Genomic DNA, 19,725 nt, shown 5'->3' with positions numbered 1-19,725 from the left:
CAACAGAAGTTCCTGCTGCCAGTGTGACTTATGTTGTAATTAAAATAAAAGTGGCTAAATTTCTGAACATGGTGCGTACCTCTAACTCAACATCGTCTACGATCTTGTCGGACACCTGTGACACGTACTTGGCTTTCACTCTTGCATCACCGTTCACAATTTGTTCAACGCTGTACACGTTCGGAAGCAGACGCTCCCCTATTGTGAGGTTGCCGCCACGAAAAAAAGCTGTCGGCGTCGGCAACCTTCTTGAAACCGCACGGCAATCATTGCATCGCTGCTGAGCAAGCAGGCGATCTGCCACCGTCGAAAACGGAGCGCCGTGAGAACGAGCAGCGAAGAAAAGCGCGGACGGCACAATGTAAACGAAGCGGAGACTACGCCACGACGCGACCGCGCTGCTTGGCGTTTCCACATTGGGGCGCTGTCAGGAGGCGGCGCTACTGCGCCGCCTGGCCATGCTTTTCTCGTCTATACCGGCCTTTGGCACAACCTGAATAGTCGTCTGTCAACACGGAGGAGCGCATACCTTTCGGCATCCCCATCGTTATCGCCTCCTTGGCGACCGACGCGGCCCAACGTTAACACGGCCTACACAGTTGGACCAATGCCATCTTCCCTTTTTGTGCAGCAATCGTTCCTGGCGTTGCTAATTTACCGACAACCCGCAAAATGAGTACGAGTACTCGACGTCAGTTCACCAGGGCGTTTAAAAAGAGTCATCGAATAAGCCGAAATGGATGGGAACATGTCTGCCCAGCGGCAATTTGGCGTCTCGGAAAAAAAGCGTCGGGTGCTGGCGAACGCAGAAAGTCAAGCTGTCTGCCTGCAATGCGCAGAAAACGTCCTTTCGCGCGCGCCGCGTGGTGCACCCGGAGCTCGAAGACAAGGTGGCAAATTTCGTCTGCGAGCATCATGCCAGATTTTTTCCAGTGACAGCGAAACTCATCCGCATCAAAGCTATCGAGGTCGCCAGAGAATCTGGACTACCCAAGGAACAATTCAAGGGCTCCATTTACTGGGTTCGTCACTTCATGCGACGCAAGAGATTCGCACTTCGATGGCGCACATCAGTCTGTCAGAAGCTGTCAGAGGCATACGAGGACAAGCTGGTCGAAATTCCAGCACTATGCTATCCCGTCTCCGGCAGTAGCATGGCTACATCTTGGGACAGATCGGCAACACTGATGAAACGCCGGTGTGGTTCGACATGCCGTCGCCCACCACGGTGTGCGAACGCGGCGCAAAAGAAGTCAAGCTTCTTTCCACGGGAAACAAGCATTAGTGCTTCACGGTGATGCTCGTGTGCACTGCAGACGGCAGAAAGCTGACCCCATACATAATCTTCAAGAGGAAGACGCTGCCGAAAGAGGCTTTCCCGCGGTATGTTGTCGTTCGCGTGAATGAAAAGGGCTATATGGACGAGGCCCTGATGCTCAATTGGATCAAGACCGTCTGGAATCGGCGAACCGGTGCACTCCTATGGTGTCCGAGCATGCTTGTCTTGGATGCCCTTCGCGGGCACTTGACCGCAGTTGTGAAGCAAGCACTCTGCGACGGGAGGACGGAGCTCACCGTCATTCCGGGAGGCATGACGTCAACACTTCCGCAACTGGACGTCGTGCTCAACAAGCCCTTTAAAGACCGTGTCCGTGAACAGTATAATCAGTGGATGGCCGGCGTAATCCCAACGACCCCAACCAGCTGGCTGCGCACGCCGCCTCTCGCCACTGTGGCCACATGGGTGTCACAGGCTTGGCGCTCGCGGCCCAACGATATAATCGTGCGGGCATTCAAGAAGTGTTGCATTAGCAACTCCTTGGATGGCACCGAGGATGACATTTGTGGGATGCAGCCAGAGAAAAGCAATCATCTTCAGACGAGAGTTCAGACAGCTCAAACAAATGAGCAGGTGACGAGTCTGACGTCACCACTAAATAAAACAAAGTTTTGTGCCTTATAATTTTTATGTTGACTTCTTTGCTTCAATGAAAGGGGGTCAACCTATATTCCACCTCGACCTATATTCCACATTATACAGTAGCTTCTGCATGCCACTTGAGAGTCTGATAGGATGGTTATTTGTTGTTGGTTTGGTTCCATCGCTTTGATAGCAAGGACTATTGCGATTTCTTCTGCTTCTACGATAGCGGTGTTGTGAGTGGAGGCGCTAATGATTTCTCTGCCGATGTAGTCAGTGACAGCAGCTACCGTTCTTTTCTGCCTGCCTGGGTATCTTGCCGCGTCCACGAAGTGGGAGTTTGGTTTGTCGCCATGCGTTTTTTCAATGCATGCAGCTCTGGCTTCTCTTCTGCCTGCATGTAGAGTTGAATCCATATTTTTGGGTATTGGCACCACTTTGATGCAGTTTCTGATTATTGTGGGGGTGGGTTTAGTTTGGTTGTGTTTTTCTAGAAGCTTGTGATACCCGAGTCTGCCAAGGAGTTTCCTACCCGTGGTCATTTGTGCTAGTCTGTTTCTTTGAGTTATCAGTTAAGCTTCTGCCAGTTCCTCGAATGTATTATGAATCCCTAGAGACATGAGTTTTTCGGTTGGGGCGCATTGCGGAATTTGTAGGGCGATCGTGTAGGCTTTCCTTAAGCACGAATTGATCTCATCAGAATCATGACAAGTAGCTGGTTCAAAGATTTGGCAAATAAAGAACGAATAGCAAAACACACTGATACTTATTTACTTCATAAGTGTAAACTTTGGAAAGCTTGGAGAAATGTTTAGCCCCACTTTTATTGCAAGCATCTGTATATGCTGCTTGCGCTTGTTCGGACGAGGTGTAATGAGCTCCGCAAGTGCTTATACGTCCTCTGAAGCAGTGGCCAAAGCTTCGTGCCATCCACCCAGTCACCGTCTATGACATCTGCCAAAACAGAGCTTTTCTGTGCTGCACTGGTGTCATTCACATTCATTGCAAACATGGAGGCAGCTGAGGCAAGGAATGAACGTATCACCATGTGATCAAACATGGCAACGCCTATAGAATCACCATGAAAAGGATCTGTAGTGGTTGTTTCTTTTTTCTGTTCATGTTGTGTAAACATTTTCACATTTGTATGCATGCTTGCAGTTTTACCTCTGATTACTTGTGTATTTCTATATGTTTCGCTCAAATCTACTAAATTATAATTTCAGTTTTGCTGCCACAGCTTGTGTGTAACTGTCATCCCAGGTGGGAAGATGTTACTGCCTTTTGTCCTCCCTTCTTAAGTGTAAAGATGTACGGTGTTCACGGAATGAAACGCATCAATTTATGGCTAACTAATGTGCATACATATTTTCGTTCCCACTGGCTGCAGTTTGTGTCACATTGACGTAATTTTGGCATGTACACTTAGATTGGAGTCTGCATTTCATTTGGTGACCAGATTCCTAGTGACATGACATGGTACTCTCATGTATTTTGTCGATATGCAGCGTTCTACTAAATGCTCCCTGCCGCTTTTCATTCCGTGAGCACTGTACACTTCAATAGACTGCCCATACTTCTGCGATATGACCCCTTGCACTCACTACAGAGCTCTGCTAGCCACAGTAACTCCTTACTGCAAGTTTCCACAAGGATTTCAATGGTGTATGATTGCGATAGTTATGTGGCAGAAGTATTAAACAAAATTACAATGTAACATAAAACAACAAGCACTCACGCTTACATTCCAAATTAACAAAGATAGCTGAAGCCCTGCATTTCGGCTTTACATGCTGAAAAACGCTTTTACACTAAAAATGTTTACAGCAAAAGCTGAGAAATGTCAGAAGCATTAACCACTTGCCTTCAGTGATGGGCAACGCTGTGCCAGGTGCTTGAAGAACTTTGGTGTGAATGTGTGCTGTGCTCTACGGTTGGAGAAGAACATGTGAGCGCTGCCTGATATTCGTAGCTCCACAAGGCTTGCATCTGCATGAGCTCGAATAAGGTGCCATGCCTGTAGTGCCGACAGTGGATGGGCTGACACGTCAATCATTCTTCGAAGCACTCTGTCACGTGCAACCCGTCGCCATCGTCGACAAACACTGGAAATGCAGCAAAAAAACAACAAAAAACTCAACAGATGCACATTTCACGCTTGTGACAGCACAACTATAAAGTATGCAGCGATCACTAGCGAGAAAGAGGAGGGGATCCAAGAGGCCTGGTCTTTTGTAAGTCACAACCATCAAACATTAACAAACAATGAAGCCAGAGAAAGTAAAGCCTTGCTTAACTGAAGTGTTGGCATAAAAGGCAAAGGGAAATGAAAGTGAACAAAGAGATAGCTTTTGTAACACCTGCACTTTCAGCTGTCTTCTATGCTCACACTAATACATCTAAATACAGTAATTTGGAAAGTTGGGCTAGTTGGTGATTATTCATCATACCTTACTGGTGAAGCAGCGCACTGACACGGACACAGTGAAGACACACAAGAAGAGACGACACTCGCTGCGAGTGTCGTCTTTTCTTGTGTGTCTTCACTGTCCTTGTCAGTGTGCTGCTTCACCAGCAAGGTATGATGATCGAAATACAATTTTTCCTTAGGAGTACTGAACATTGCTGCAAAATTCCTGGCACTACCCAATGTTTGCCTCTACATAAAGGAATTCTTGAACACCACTGAATGCTCCTCTAGCTTGCTTTAATGTATGTGTCATACATTAATGTTTTCTACTGGTTTTTGTGATTCAAATTTTTATGTGTATTCTTAGTTTCCCACTTCTGCAATAGCCCCAATGTGGGCTGCAGTATCTGAATATACTGATATGACAATATGATGTGAACTTATAATACATGCTCATGACAGCACTGTCTGGTTATATTAGCTTAGTGTCAGAAGGTAACAAAACTCTTGCTAAATTATCAGTGCAATCTAAGATAAATTAGTTCAAAATTACCCGAATAAAGACAAAGGTGATAATTTTTCATGCCAGGAATAAAATGCTAACATTAACACGTACCTTATTTCATAGGAGTCACAAAATTGATATAGTTGATGGCCACAAAATTTTTGGGGTTCATTTTTTATCGACATTAAGCTCATATATTAATTATTTTAGTAAAAGCTTTCCTTAATAATCGGGATTGTATCCGTTGCTGTGCTGTGCTCCTAGTTGCAACTATGCTTAAAATCTATTGTGCTTCATTTAATTCACATTTATTTTATTGCACTTTTGTATGGCATACAACTAAAGGTAAAAAAAGCAGGCTTTTTGTTTTGTAGAAGAATCATTTGCTCATTGGAAATATGGATTCACTTTCCACAACAAGGTATGCTTTACCAGAGTTCAATATTAATAGAGTTGAACATACTTACATCTTCTATTTATTACAGGCTGGGTTTATACAGGAAATTTGTAACTCAAAATTCAAGGACAATTCAAGGATTTTAAGGATGCCAAAGGTAAAAATTCAAGGAGGCGGAAACAAGCCTTATTTGTACACATCCATTGAAAAATTGTGAAATCTCCTTCTCAGCTCCAATTTCTTGCCGCTAAGAAGCCGCTGAGTTGGACACATGCTCCAAGCTCATAAGGGTCACTTTTCAAAGTTGATTTCACCACTATAATGATGTCAGTCACCTTCTGGAGTGATGGTTAGTAGTGTCCGATTTCAGCCAAAACTACTCATTTTGTTAAAGGCCCATCGCTCAAGCTTACTTTCTGCCAGGTATTTCAAAAGCCCAGGGTTTGAAAACGGAGCCATGATGGCTGTGGTTTGAACCAACTAGCAATATAAAAGAAATGGTACAGCTCAATTGCTTGATCTGGTATTGTCTAATCCACAATGGCAACGCTGACTTGAACAAACCTGTCATTGGTTGCTGCGAAAATGGCACATTGCAATTGTTTAGTGACTCTTAAAAAAAAAAACAGCTAGAATATTGTTACAGAAGGATAAAAGAAGAGAAAGGAAAAAGATAGCAGGATGTTGGCTGCTGCATGTTGTTGCTGGTCGGGCATCTTTGGCTGTGCTTGTATACATATTGCAAATACAGTCTGTCTATACTCCCAACATCCCCGTAACATATTGGTGGGAGGTGCTGCGTACCACGGCTGAAAATGGAGCTCCGCAATGGACGTCGCATCACCGTCCCCACCATGAATGACGGTGAGCACACAGGATCAACGTCGTTGCTGCCTCCAATGTCACCGTGGGCAGCTACGTCGCTGTCCCCTTCGGTTGTGGTAGTGAAACCCAAGGATCCTGGAACTTTCCGCGGGACTGATGGCGCCGACATTGAAGAGTGGGTGGCTATGTACAAATGCGTGAGTGGAATCAACAGATGGGACCCTATGTTTATGCTAGCTAACCTGTTGTTCTATCTAAGAAGCACGGCAAAGGTGTGGCATGAAAACCACGAAGAGCTAACCAGCTGGGACCAATGCAAAGAGAAGTTGACAGAGTTGTTTGGCAAACCAGCCAGCCGTAAATTGCTGCAATGCAGGAACTGGCCTCCCATTCCCCATCCCCCCAGGAATCCTATGTCTTGTACATCCAGGACGTGCTGGCATTTTGTAGTAAAGCCGATCACGACATGACAGAAGCTGAGAAGGTCGGTCATCTGCTGAAGGGAATTGCTGATGACATCTTTAACCTGCTCATGTGCAAAAGCTGTTCTACAGTTGATGCTATCATCAAAGAGTGCCGACAATTTGAGCAGGCCAAAAGCCAACGCATCCTGCAACCATTCGCCCGGAACTTGAAAACATTGGTCTACATTCTGTCTGTGCTGTCGTCAACCCCAGAGCCAATGAATGCCCTTCTACTATTTTCGCTCCACCTTGATGCTTCTCTCCACGTAATCGCAACCAGATTGAGTGGAGAACTGCGGACGACCAGCTGATATGTTTCACCTGTCGCCGCATTGGTCATGTCGCTCGATACTTTCACAACTCGTGGCCCTCAACACCTCGCACGCCAAACAACCTGAGCAGTTTTGATGGAAACACCCGCAATGTTTCGGCCACCGCCAAGTCTAACAGCACCGACAACTCTGCAGGAACATGTGGTACAGTTGCTCACTATTACCGTGCGGTCGCCAGTCTTTTTCACCGTAAACACATTGCCCATCTTCCCATTAGCTGCAGCCACATTGCCTTTTGTCCCCTGTGGCTTCTGGCCGCACCCTTTTGGAGAAATAAGAAATGCAGCCCTTAGAGGTGGTGCTGCATTGCCTACTACTGCAGCATTTCTTGAATGTGTACTGCGTATTTAGGTATAGCTTGCCACCCTACTTCTGTTCCCTTTGCTGTGGTCGACAACCGCTCTCACAACGTTATAGTTGGACTTTTTGTCAAATCATTTTGGTCTCATCGACTGCGCAACCGGCGTTCTTCAGTTGTAACTGCCTCAACTTAACGATGTGCCAAGCATCGCCCCACTGCACTTGTACTCGGCTTCACGATGTGCGTCTGTCACCCAAGGCACTCACTGACGTCACTTTGACTGCGCAGCCACAGGTTCCCGACAGTGAATATGTGCTTCGCCCCATCATCGAAGTGCTTTTGAAGTGGAATGTTGCTGTTCCGCATACGCTAATCAAAGTTACTAACAATGATGTCATTCTACCGCTCCTGAATTTCAGCCTGTGCCCTCAAGTGCTTCCAGCCGGCATGTTCTTGGCCAGCATTTTTAGTACTTCTGAATTTGACATTGAGAGTCTGAATGCCGAGAGTGGTTTATTAGTGCCAATTGCAGCTCACAGCTCTGGTTCCTTAATGGATGACTTCACGAAAATGATTACACCTGGCCTCACCTCTGCACAGGCCTCAAACATACGTCTCCTGCTTGAACTATACAGTGACATCTTTGATTTCAGAGACAGGCCTTTAGGCCAAACATCTGTTGTTCACCACTGTATAAACACTGGAGACACGAATCCTATTCGTTGGCGTCCCTATCGTGTATTGCATGCTGAATATAGAGTCATCCAATCAGAAATGGACAAAATGCTCTGCAAAGGGGGTCATCAAACCATTAGCCAGCCCTTGGGCTTCGTCTGTCGTCCTATTGAAAAAAAAAAAAAATGGTACCAGGCGTTGTGTCAATTTTCGCCACTTAAACGTGATTATGTGAAAAGACGTCTACACACTACCATGCATCGATGACACCTTGGATTGCTTGTACGGAGCTAAATGCTTCTCATCCATTGATCTTCGATCCGGTTATGGCAGATTTCCGTTGATGAAATGGACTGTGAAAAGACGGCTTTTATCACACCTGATGGTTTATATCAGTTAAAAGCCATGCCCTTTGGCCTATGCAATGCTCCTGCGACATTTGAACGTATGATGGACGCTCTTCTGTGAGGCTACAAATGGACCACCTGTCTTTGTTATCTTAACAACATTATTGTTTTTTCTCTCACATTCGGCAGCCACCTTACCCGACTCGCTGCCATACTTGCAGTCTTCCGAAAAGCCGGCCTTCAAATAAACTCTACGAAATGTCAATTCTGGTGCTGTCAGATTACCATGATGGGAAACCACGTTGATGCATCTGGTGTACAACCAGATCCGGAAAATGTTCGCGTCGTTTGCAGTTTCCCTGTGCCCCTTGTTGCAACTGAGTACACTCGTGAAGTCATTGATCGTGCTCACATGGTGCATCAAGTCATCCGATCTCATTTATTAGCCTCACAGCATATACAAAAGCAGCGTTACGACTGGTGCCATTGCAATGTTAAGCTCGCCCCAGGTGCTGGTGTGCTCCTTTTGTCACTATGTCATTGGGTCGGCCTCTCCCAGAAGCTTCTCTCTTGCTACACAGGGCCTTATGAAGCCCTATGTGAAATTAACGATGTCAATTACGAGAACTTACAAGAAATTACGAGAAATCAGGCATCTTTGGATTAACATCAAATTCTTGTAAACACACAAAATTAGGACACATGGATGAGCTTGCACTTCCTGTAAATCAATATATACGAACATATATGGCTTAAATAGGCAGAAGCTTCATTCATATTTTACTCAGCTGTGATACTTCACTCAGGGTGTCTACCAAGTTGGCATTTCTAAATTCCCTGAGTTTTCCAGGTTTTCCCCGACTGACTTCGCCATATTCCCTGAGTGACACAGAACTTTGTTTTACATCAAGGTGGGCTGACACCATGTCGCCCGACACTGTCACTCTCTAGCAAGCATGTTAAAAAATAAGAAAGCGACTTAATCAAGTTTTTATAATAAGGAGTAGCATTTATATTATTAAATAAGAAAACAGAAAGGGCTAGTGGCTAGTGAAATGCTCAGCAAAAAAGTACCTTTGAAAAAAATGGCAAAACCGATTGTGATTCGAGTCGACCATTGTCAAATATGAATAAAAAAGAGATGCGTACAGAAGCAAATATTTTCGAATATGAGCTATTTCTATAAATTGATTACAAGCTCATTGGTATGATGTCCAAACTTTGTTCGAAGTGATATTCTCTCTCAACAGCTGTTAGGTACCTTCAGCTGTCCAGACATACTCTCAGCCTATGCACAACGCCTCAGTGTTGCGGTTCGTTACTTGAAAGTTTATTTTGGTTTGAATGAGGGATACCTGCACCTCGGCGTAGCCGATACATTTTTTAAAAATCTCAAGCTTCTTCAAAGAAGCGGCGGCACGACGCTTCCTTTCCCGTTCATTCCTCAATGCGTCAGTCCTTTCTGTTCTCGTCCTCCTTCCGACGCACGTTCGCTTCACGAACCATTTGAACCATCCTCTTGGTCAGTTGTACAGTGAACGCACAATTTTTAGTATTCCTTATGGGCCACGAAAATATCAGTAAAATCGGGAAGTTCGGCGAAATAAATGCATGTCAGCTCAATATGGCCAGACCTGGTGTGCTAAGTGTGCCCCTTTTCGGCTCAAATCGCCGCAAGCACATGCGAAAAAGCTCTGAATGCATGCCAGTACACTTATTAGGCATATCGGTGCTCGTACTGTGACAGAAGATGGCGAGTGTACGCGTGTATAATTGGGACAATTGCCCCTTTCGACAGTTGTTATGCTTCACTGCGTAACACTACTGTACTAAGGCGAAGATAACTTTCAGGAACCTGCCTTGAGCAACGCGTCGTGCTTTCCGAGCTTTCGAAGCTAATAGCGAGGACCACAGAGGCGGAGTCACATTGCTGACAGTGGCGAATTTTTTCAATGAAAAACACGGCCCCGAAGCTTAACAGCGAACGTCGAAGCAGCTGGCCCTAGCGCTGCCGCGGTGGTGGCTATGGCTGCAAGCGGATCTGCGTGCGAGAATGCCGTTCGAGGCGGCGAGGGGATCTGAAATGGCAGCGGTGGTGGATCTGATTAATGCCATTTCGGACCTGCGGTCACAACAAGAAGTCCGGAAACTCGGACGGCGAAGGGTTCTTGCGTCCAAAATTTCAGGCGTTGACTCTATGGGGTACGTGGTGGTGCAAGTCAGTCGTAGACTGTACACTGGCACCTCCTCCAGTCGACCACACGGCGTCAAAGTGGATTCGTTACGATTCCTCTTTGTTACTCGAGCCAGCATTACCACGACTTTCACTCTCTTTCAATAAAATTACAGCTAATTTTTCCTGATAGCAGAAATTCCCCGAGTTTTCCCTGAGTTTTTCCATACTATTAAAAATCCCTGAGAATTCCTGGTTTTCCCAGTTGGTAGATACCCTGTTAACTCTAACTGTTATTAATTAATCTATTTATTTATTTATTAGAATACCTTAAGGGTTAAGAGGGTGTGGGTTACATAATCATTGTACTGGTACAAAACAAAAAAACTAAAGTGCATCTAAATTAGAACAGAGGTTCGTGATGGCAATCTTGAATGACTTGATATCTGTTGTGGCAGCAATGGAGAGGGGAAGGTGATTCCAATCTTTCATAGTCTTTGGCAAGAATGTATACAAGATTACTGCAACAAAAAATAAGGACCACTTTGATGGAATGGTTCATAAGTTATGACAAATAAGGTGATTCTGAAATGAATTAACCTGAATGGATTAGTTGTAAAATTGAAAAATAGAAACGCGAGAAATTTTTCCTCGTGTTACCAGGTCTGGAAGGCCAAGGGAAGATTTCATAAAGTCCTACTCAAAGTTTACCCAAGTCAATAAATCGATCCGATCAGTTTTGAACAGGTTATAAAACATCCATTACCTAGTTCTGGGAAGGATCCCATATTACTGTAGCATATTTAAGCTGCGGGCAAATTATTGCTTGGTACTATAACAATAGTTTAAGACGTTAAAGATTTGGTTAAGGTTTCTACAAAGGTATCCCAGTGCCCGATTAGCAATATTGAATATGTAGGTTATGTGTTGATGCCATGACAGGTTACTAGTTATTCGAAGTCTGACATATTGAGTCTGTTGAGATAGGCTCTAATTTAGCTCCGTTGATGAAGTAGTCGAAAGAACTGGAAGGGGTGGAGAGGGGAGAAATAGTCAACCTTTTACATTTGGCTTCATTAAATTTCATTAGCCATTTGTTACACGAGCCAGATTTATTTACTTTAGTCATTTATTTATAAATACTGCAATTCCTGGTAGGGATTTTGGTAGGGTGGGAAAGTAGGCGATACATGATTTGGTAAAACAAATTGGCAGACAAAAATATAAGAAAGATGTATACACTGCCATAGATATACTTGCACACATGTCACATACCTAGATATATACAGATACACATGTATATATACATAAATATACACATCCATAAACACATAAGCACACACACACATATGATATATACACCTTACTTTCATTAAAGCAGAAAGCAATATACATACAGAGTAGGTTTGTTAAAGTACCACAATAAAATATATATAAATAATGGGTTTATGGGGCACAAACTTGAGAGAAGTGTTGCCACAGAGGGATGAAACACTTGTTCATTTGTTAATCACAGACACAAATCACAATCACTTGGGGAAAAAATATTTAAAACAATTATTACATATTTGGTACAGTGTAAATGTTTGATCATGTCATTGTCTTGCTATAACCTGACGAGAATGAAACAACTGAAGATGCATTGACCAGATAGGTTATAAAGATCAGATTGAAGAACAGTACAATAAATTATGCTAGCTATTTCGTGAACAATGAAGCAGTTATCAGCAAACTAACCAATTATGCCAAAGCACTTTACTGCCCTTTCAAACTGCGGTATAGCGAATTGTTAATGAGCAAAGGTACGGCTATGACTACAGTGCTGACACAGTATATGAAATAGGACCATCCAGGCGTGCAAATAATGCTGCTAACTCCTCCTTGCGGCACCTTTATTCTGGTTGTGCATTAGCTTCCTCGAGAAGCTAGGAGAAAGCCAGGGGTGGTGGCATTTCTGCTAACAACGGTAACCTGATCATGCTCTCTAGTAATGTTCACAGCCTTTTGTCTAAGAAAGATGAAGTGTGCACAGTGATTAACGATTCTAACATTGATATTGTCGTGTTAACCGAAACTTAGCTTTCTGATAAAATACTAAACTAAGAGCTGTCCTACTGTGAAATATATATATATATATATCTTTTGCTGTGATAGGCTTAAACGATGTGGCGGTGGTGTTCTTGCAATAAACATGGAAATTGAACGCTTCACTGTTGTTACAAAGTCTAGTTAGGAGGCAACATGGTGTTGCCTCAGCCTGGCTTTTAAAAACGTCATTGGTGTATGCTATCGCCTACCTTCTGGGTGTTCTCAATTTTTGTGAGGACCTTCCTGATTGCCTTAATCACGTGAATATCATGTTTCCCGGAGTGCTGGCCATTCTGTTAGGCAATTACAACTTTCCTAACATTGTATGATCAACTTATATTCGTCACCTAACTCGGCTGAAGTGGACCATTTCCTTCACATTTGTTCTGATTTCAGTTTGACACAGCTGGTCCAGTTTCCTACACCTATTACAAACAATATGTCTTCAATTCTTGACCTTGTTTTGACATCACTGCCAGAAATTGTATCTTGTGTGTCTAATACGCCCAGTATCAGTGATCATGAAATTATTCAAGCAAAGATTTCACTGCCATTCTCACGCATGCGTAAACACCTTAAAACAATATGCGATTATAAAAAAGCAGATTTCGACGTAATTGAAGGGACACTAAAGGCTAATACTAAGTCGACATGGACTGTTTAAATACCGTTCCAGAAACCTTGCAACACTCATCCTGTGCCAAGAAAAGACTTTGCTTACGAGAAAATTGCGTCTGAACGGTACGAATACCTTTCTCAAAATTCAAATCTCCTGCCACCCAACCGCAGGAGTGGTCACGTTGCGTACGCCCTTTGCTGCCATCGGTGAGTGAAACGGCATCCGACAGACAGCGGTACCGAGCCAAGAAAGGTAAAGTTAGAGCGGCGGATTCTCCGCCGCAGCTGCTTTTTGGCCACGTTGTGTAGACCATTCGGGCATCTCGTGACATCACATGGAAGGCGAATTCTCTGCAACTTGCAGTTTGTGTGAGTTTTGCAAGCCAGCAAAACCAGGGCAGCACTACGCGATAACTCCTGAAACACGAAAGCATGGGCGGTGCACAGCCGAGAGAAAACGAAACCATTTGACCGCCCGCGTTGTTGTCAAGGGTGATTTCAATGAGTTCTTTTGCCTAAACATGAAATAGAACACGACAAGTAGCATTTTATTTCATCTCATAATACATTAGGAGGATGTTTTGTGCAATGAGTGGTTGACTACTAGTGACAGAATTTAACTGAGGAGTGCTTCCGTCATGGGGCAAGTGCTTCAATGACCTGGGGGAGTCTCTCAATTTCTCAATTATTAAGGCTCTGTTCGCGATAATATTGATGCCTTAGTGATTCTCGAGCACTAATCTATCACTTTAGCTTGACTTAGTATTTGCCTTTAGTGTTCCTTTACCAATGAATTGGGCTCCTTATTAGATGTGTTCTCATTCGATTACCTTGAACGATCTGTGCAAAGCAACTGGGACTTATTCAAAGTGAAAATTTCAGAACTAACCTTTAAATACATTCCTATCAAGAAAGTTTTTTAAAAATACGAGCTCCCGTGCTACAACAGATACATAAATCGTCTTTCAAACCATAAGGGTCTATTACGCTCCTCTCAAATCTTGGTCTGATAAACATTGGTCAGCCTATAAATCTGCAACCACAACTTACTTATCTGACATGAAACGAGCTAAATTTTTCTTCTTTTATCGCAGCCTTCCAGCTATGCTAAAATACAATTCTAGACAATTTTGGATTGTCATGCAAGGCAAGAAACGCAGCCTAATAACTTGCAAATGATGGAAGGACATCCCGTACCTGACATAGAATGTACGTGGGTCTGTCCTAAATGACACATTTATAAAAGCTTTTTCTCACCCAGTAGGTACCAATGAACAACATACCTTGACATTACCTCATTACTCATGGAAGCCATTACCCATTACCTCATTAGCCATGGAAGCCATTTTATTACTTCTGAGAGTATTCGCGCCATCATTAAGACACATAAATATTCATCGTCATGTGGCGTTGAAAAGCAGTACGAAATTCTTGAAAAACACTGTTGAATACTGTAATGCCTTATATGCAAAAGGTCTCACACAACCTGAAGAAGTTCGCGAACAGGCAATTGTACTCCTGTGGTTTTTACAGCTCCTAATAAGCTTTCCAGGCCCTGCCCTCGGATTTGCCTTGACAGCAAGCGAGGTTGCAAAACCAGACATGAACACTCCTACGTAAGGTGTGCAACAGGAGTCGTATATTCAGTTTCCTTGAAGTGTAGAATTGTGTACATCGGCCAAATTGAATGGTGCATCAACGACTGCCACAGGGAGCATGCGCTAAATGTTAAGAAGAAAGAGGTCAAATATGCACATTTGGTTGCCCATATCATCGCATGTGGTTGCGAGGCACTTTTTTCTGAGACCACTATCTTAGGCAAGTCTGCAAACCACACGACTCGAGTGGCTTTAGAAGCATTCCATATCCACAAAAATTCACCTATCTGTGGCGAAGCAGCTTTGCTTTTGCACAGCACTGAACTGGACTTCTTGAATTTTGCTATCTAAAGCACGCAGCAGTTTTGTTCCCCTTTCTTAGTTTTAATTTTTACTTATGTTTGTGGTGACAAACTCCGCGCATATTTCTGCGCACCCTTCGTCTTCTTCTCATCTGGCCTAGCATAACACAGCTGCACGCTGGACTGCATGGTCGATAAAACATAGCGCCACCGCCACGTCACCCGAGGTATGCGTCACCGACGGTGGCTATAAAAACAGGCTGCCTGGCTGAGAAAGACCACTTTCTACCTTCCGCTACTGGGAATCTACTGGGACGAACGTAGCGTTGGTATGCCTGTCCGCTGCCATCGTTAGTCGAATAAAGAATCATTACGTTTTTATGTTGGGATTCGTTCTTCGGCAGACATGACATCTCACATCTGGTGACCCGGACAACGAACAACAACGCATCGCTATGGACGAACAAGTCGCCCTTCAATGACAGCTGGAACTTCTCAACAGACAGCTTCACACGCAGCAAGAGGTGATCCAGAAGCAAGAGCAACAGCTTCAGGAACGGCACGACCAGCTCAATGATTCCGTGCAGCAGCATCCTGCCGGCTCCGCCGAGGACGCCACAACCCCGGCAGATGGCATCCCGCATGCTGCCCTGCATGGCGTCTGGCGTGTCGCTTTAAAGCTTCTGCCGTTTTGGGCCGACTCACCCGAGGTATGGTTCGCCTAAGTTGAGGCCCAGTTCTCCCTCGCGCACATCACGCAAGACCGGACCCGCTATGACTATGTCGTTGCCCACCTCGATGCCCGCTACACCAACGAGGTCCAGGATGTCCTTGCCAACCCACCAACGGCCAACCTTTATGAACACCTCAAGACTGAACTCATTTGCTGCCTGTCACTCTCGGAAAACCAGAAGGTGCGACAACTTCAGTTTGCAGAACTTGCTGAGCGCAAGCCTTCACAGCTCCTCCGCCACATGCATGCTCTCGCGGGCAACATGGAAGTCCAGGATTCATTACTGCGAACTCTTTGGCTTCAACGACTTCCACCGCACGTCCAGGGAATTCTGCAGGCTCATCTTACGCTACCTCTCGACCAACTTGCCGGGATCGCTGATCGTATCATCGAGGTCTTTGTGCCGTCGTTGTCACCCACCGTTCAGGCTGTCGCTGCACCGCTGAACACCATGGAGCCTGCGCTCCGTATAGACGATATCAACCGACAGCTCAGCTCCATTCAACGACGACTGGATCAACACTTGCTGACGCGCCCCTCGCAAAGCCGTGGCCAGAACACTACCCTGTCACAGCAGCCTGGTAACGACGACCGATGCTACTACCATCGACGCTTCTGGGACAGAGCACGACAATGTCGACCACCCTGCTCTGCTAGAAATCAGAGAAACGGCAGCTTGTAGCCACAGCTGCGAGCTGCCAACCTGCAGGCCGTCGCATCTTTGTCACCGACCAAATTAAGAAGCAGCGGTTCCTTGTCAACAGCGGTTCCGACATTTGCTGCTACCCGCGAGCCCATCTGCAAGGTCCCCGTCCTTCTACGTCTTTCGAGCTAAGCACGGCAAACTGGTCCACAATTAAAACTTACGGCTCGCTCCGCCTGCACGTCCAGCTTAAGAACCTACGCCGTGACCTTCATTGGAAGTTTGTCATCGCCAACGTCACCGAGCCAATCATCGGCTCCGACATTTTGGCGCATTACAACCTCCTTCCGGACTGCCGCCACGACCGTCTCATCGACCAACAAATGGGACATTCCGCGCCAGGACAGCGAACGACTACCCACCAGCCAAGCATCAAGGTACTCAGTGTTGAACATAGTTCACCATACCATGCCATCCTTGCCAAATTTCCCGGTTTGACGCGCCCCAGCAGGTTGCCACGTGATGTGCAACACACCACTGTGCACTACATCCGGACCACCCCAGGCCCCCCGGTTTTCTGTCGCGCCCGTCGCCTTGCCCTGGACCGCATGCGCATAGCCAAAGCAGAGTTCGAAGCCATGCTCCGGGAGGGAATCGCCCGCCCCTCCGACGGCCCATGGGCCTCGCCACTTCACCGCGTCCCGAAGACCGAAGGCTGGCGGCCCTGTGGGGACTACTGTGCCCTCAATGCCCGCACCATTCCAGACAGGTACCCCGTTCACCATATACAGGACTTCGCCCATTGCATTTCCGGCTGCCACTTTTCTCCGTGCTAGACTTGGTCAAGGCCTACACACAGATACCCGTTAATGCGGACGACGTCCCGAAAACTGCAATCATTACTCCTTTTGGCTTGTTCGAGTTTCCCTTCATGAGCTTTGGCCTGAGGAACGCCGGACAAACCTTTCAACGCTTTATCGACGAAGTCGTCCGTGGCCTCGACTTCTGCTTCGTCTATCTTGATGACATATTGGTCTTTTCCCGCAACACCGATGAACACCACAGGCACCTTCGTCTGCTTTTCCAACGCCTCGATGACCACGGCCTACTCGTTGAGACTAGGCCAATAAAAGCGGCGCAGACGCGGTCGTACGTGCGGGTTGCCCCAAGATGTCCTGCAGTGGGTGCGTCATGCATCTCAAAGAGCACAGTCTGTCGTAGATGTTTTGGCACGACAAGAAGAAGATCAGACCCGAAGAGCACGCTCGGCACTTCAGTCGTCAAGTTCCTCGGCCATGAAGTCTCATCAGAGGGAACTCGCCCCTTACCTCAACGCATCTCGGACGATATCCTAATTACGGGTCACTCAAAGGAAGAACACTTGCAGAACCTCGACACAGTTCTCAAAAGGCTGTCAGAACGTGGAATTCGCATCAAGCCATTGAAGTGCGAATTATTTCGCGACGAGCTGACTTATCTGGGCCATGTAATCAACAAACACGGCATCCACCCAATGGACGAAAAACTGGCCGCGATAACCAAGGCACCGGCGCCAACTGATAAGCACCAACTTCAATCGCTGCTGGGCCTCATCAACTACTATGGAAAGTCCGTTCCAAACTTATCTACTGTTCTTTCCCCTTAAACAGGCTCTTGCAGAAAGACGCTGCCTGCAATCGGAACACGGCTTGCGACCGCGCCTTTCAGCACATGCATCCTTGCGCCCTTACATCCTTGGGCATGGCCTACGCGCCCTTGGCAACGGTTGCATGTCGATTTTGCTGGCCCGATAAACGGAGTGGCGTACCTCGTGGTGGTTGATGCACATTCAAAATGGCCAGAAGTGTTTCCAATGCAGACAACCACCACTGAAGCAACCATTTCATGCCTACATGAACTGTTTTGCAGATTCGGATTTTCTGAGACTTTAGTGTCCGACAATGGCACTCAGTTCACTTCTGCAGATTTCCAGGAGTACCTGCAGCGGGTAGGAACCAGACACGTGAGAACAGCCCCATATCATCCCAGCAGCAACGGTCTCGCAGAATGTTTCGTCCAGATGCTGAAGGGTGCAATTCGGAAGTCCAGCCGACCCACATCACCGTCGGAGCTTGCAGACTTCCTCCTGTCATACCGCAACACCCCGCAAGCGACTACTGCAGAGGCACCCTCTCTTTTGCTGTTGGGGAGGTGCCTCAGGGCTAGGCTAGACATCGTCAGGCCCTCTGTGGAGGAGCGGGTCGCTCACAAACAGTTTCAGGACACCAGTCGCCGCAGGCATCGTGCAAATATGTTCAGCGAAGGAGACTTCGAGCGTGTCCGCAATTTTCGCCAAGGACCAAGATGGTTCAATGCTACCGTTCTCGCCCGCACCGGTCCAGTGTTGTGTTAGCATTGTGACCCCCCGGGGTGTGTGTGAGTGGGTGCGTCGCCATAATCACATCGTACGTGCTCCGGACTGACGACACGGTGATCACAGCCACCGACTTCCACGATGAAGACGACGTCACAGCTGGCACTAGCGCTAGCAGCCCCACTGAGCCTGTGGAACAGTTGACACCCAGAGCAACTGCCGAACAGGGTCGCCGCTACCCACTACGTCAGAGTGGACCTCCCAACTATTACGGCACCTAATCCTACTTCGGGAGAGTAAATAAGTGTGGGGGAGATGATATGTCGCACGCCTAAGCGACAAGGCATCACAGCTATGCATGTGCCGTGGCAGTGGCGTCAACGTTATCACTTTGTGGTTGCGCTTAAAAGCGCCGGCATTCAAGCTGGCGCGTGCCTTTCATTCCTGTGATATAGAACCAGGCAGTTTGCCGGCCGTTGTTAAGTTCATGGCTAAATAAAGCCGTATTGTTTCACTCAACCGTTGCGCTGTCCTTCCGTCAGACACGACACTTCCTCTCCGCACATTCTGCTCTCATCGATTGTTCCGCCAGTACTCTCCACCTTGACCTGCCCGTTCTGGATCCAGAACCACACCCCAGTAGCCTCAGTTCCATCGACTTCGTTTGCTTGCCACCTTCGGCACTGACTTACGTTGACTTAGTGTCATCCCCACCAGTCCCCGACGGTAACTACATAGCGGCTCCTATGCAAGACGTCCTAGTTACACACGGGATCACAGTACCTCATGCAGTTTTATCTATTACGGCAAATTGTGTCTGCCTGCCAGTGGTCAATATTGGCTTGACGACACAAGTGCGGCCACGCGGGATGTCTCTGGCCCAGCTTGGCTCATCCGAGAATCAATCAGTAGCATCTATTGGAGTAGACGACAATTCAGCTGATCCTCCTTTACAATCGCAGTCGGCAACTTGTACCATTGCCGACTTACAGAAAATGATTGTGCCCAACATGCCGTCCGAGCACGCTCATGAGCTCTAC

At 46.4% G+C, this 19,725-nt stretch overlaps 1 protein-coding gene across 2 annotated transcripts in view; it reads right to left on the bottom strand.

Moving 5' to 3' along the window:
- LOC135910904 (F-box/LRR-repeat protein 12-like) overlaps nucleotides 1–19,725 on the bottom strand; it is a 90,314-nt gene that overhangs the window by 47,472 nt on the left and 23,117 nt on the right. The window contains exons 2-3 of one of the 2 annotated variants that reach the window (XM_065442971.2): nucleotides 6,038–6,241; nucleotides 3,786–4,026 (exon numbers count right to left, since the gene is read on the bottom strand). In XM_065442971.2, the coding sequence (XP_065299043.2) occupies nucleotides 3,786–3,977 (192 nt within the window). In that variant the 5' untranslated portion in view covers nucleotides 3,978–4,026; nucleotides 6,038–6,241. The remainder of the gene's footprint in view (nucleotides 1–3,785; nucleotides 4,027–6,037; nucleotides 6,242–19,725) is intronic. The other variant, XM_065442970.2, reaches the window with a different exon arrangement.

Source organism: Dermacentor albipictus, chromosome 2, assembly GCF_038994185.2.
Source record: "Dermacentor albipictus isolate Rhodes 1998 colony chromosome 2, USDA_Dalb.pri_finalv2, whole genome shotgun sequence".
In the NCBI taxonomy this organism is placed as follows: domain Eukaryota; kingdom Metazoa; phylum Arthropoda; class Arachnida; order Ixodida; family Ixodidae; genus Dermacentor; species Dermacentor albipictus.
This window is presented reverse-complemented; position numbering and strand designations above follow the sequence as displayed.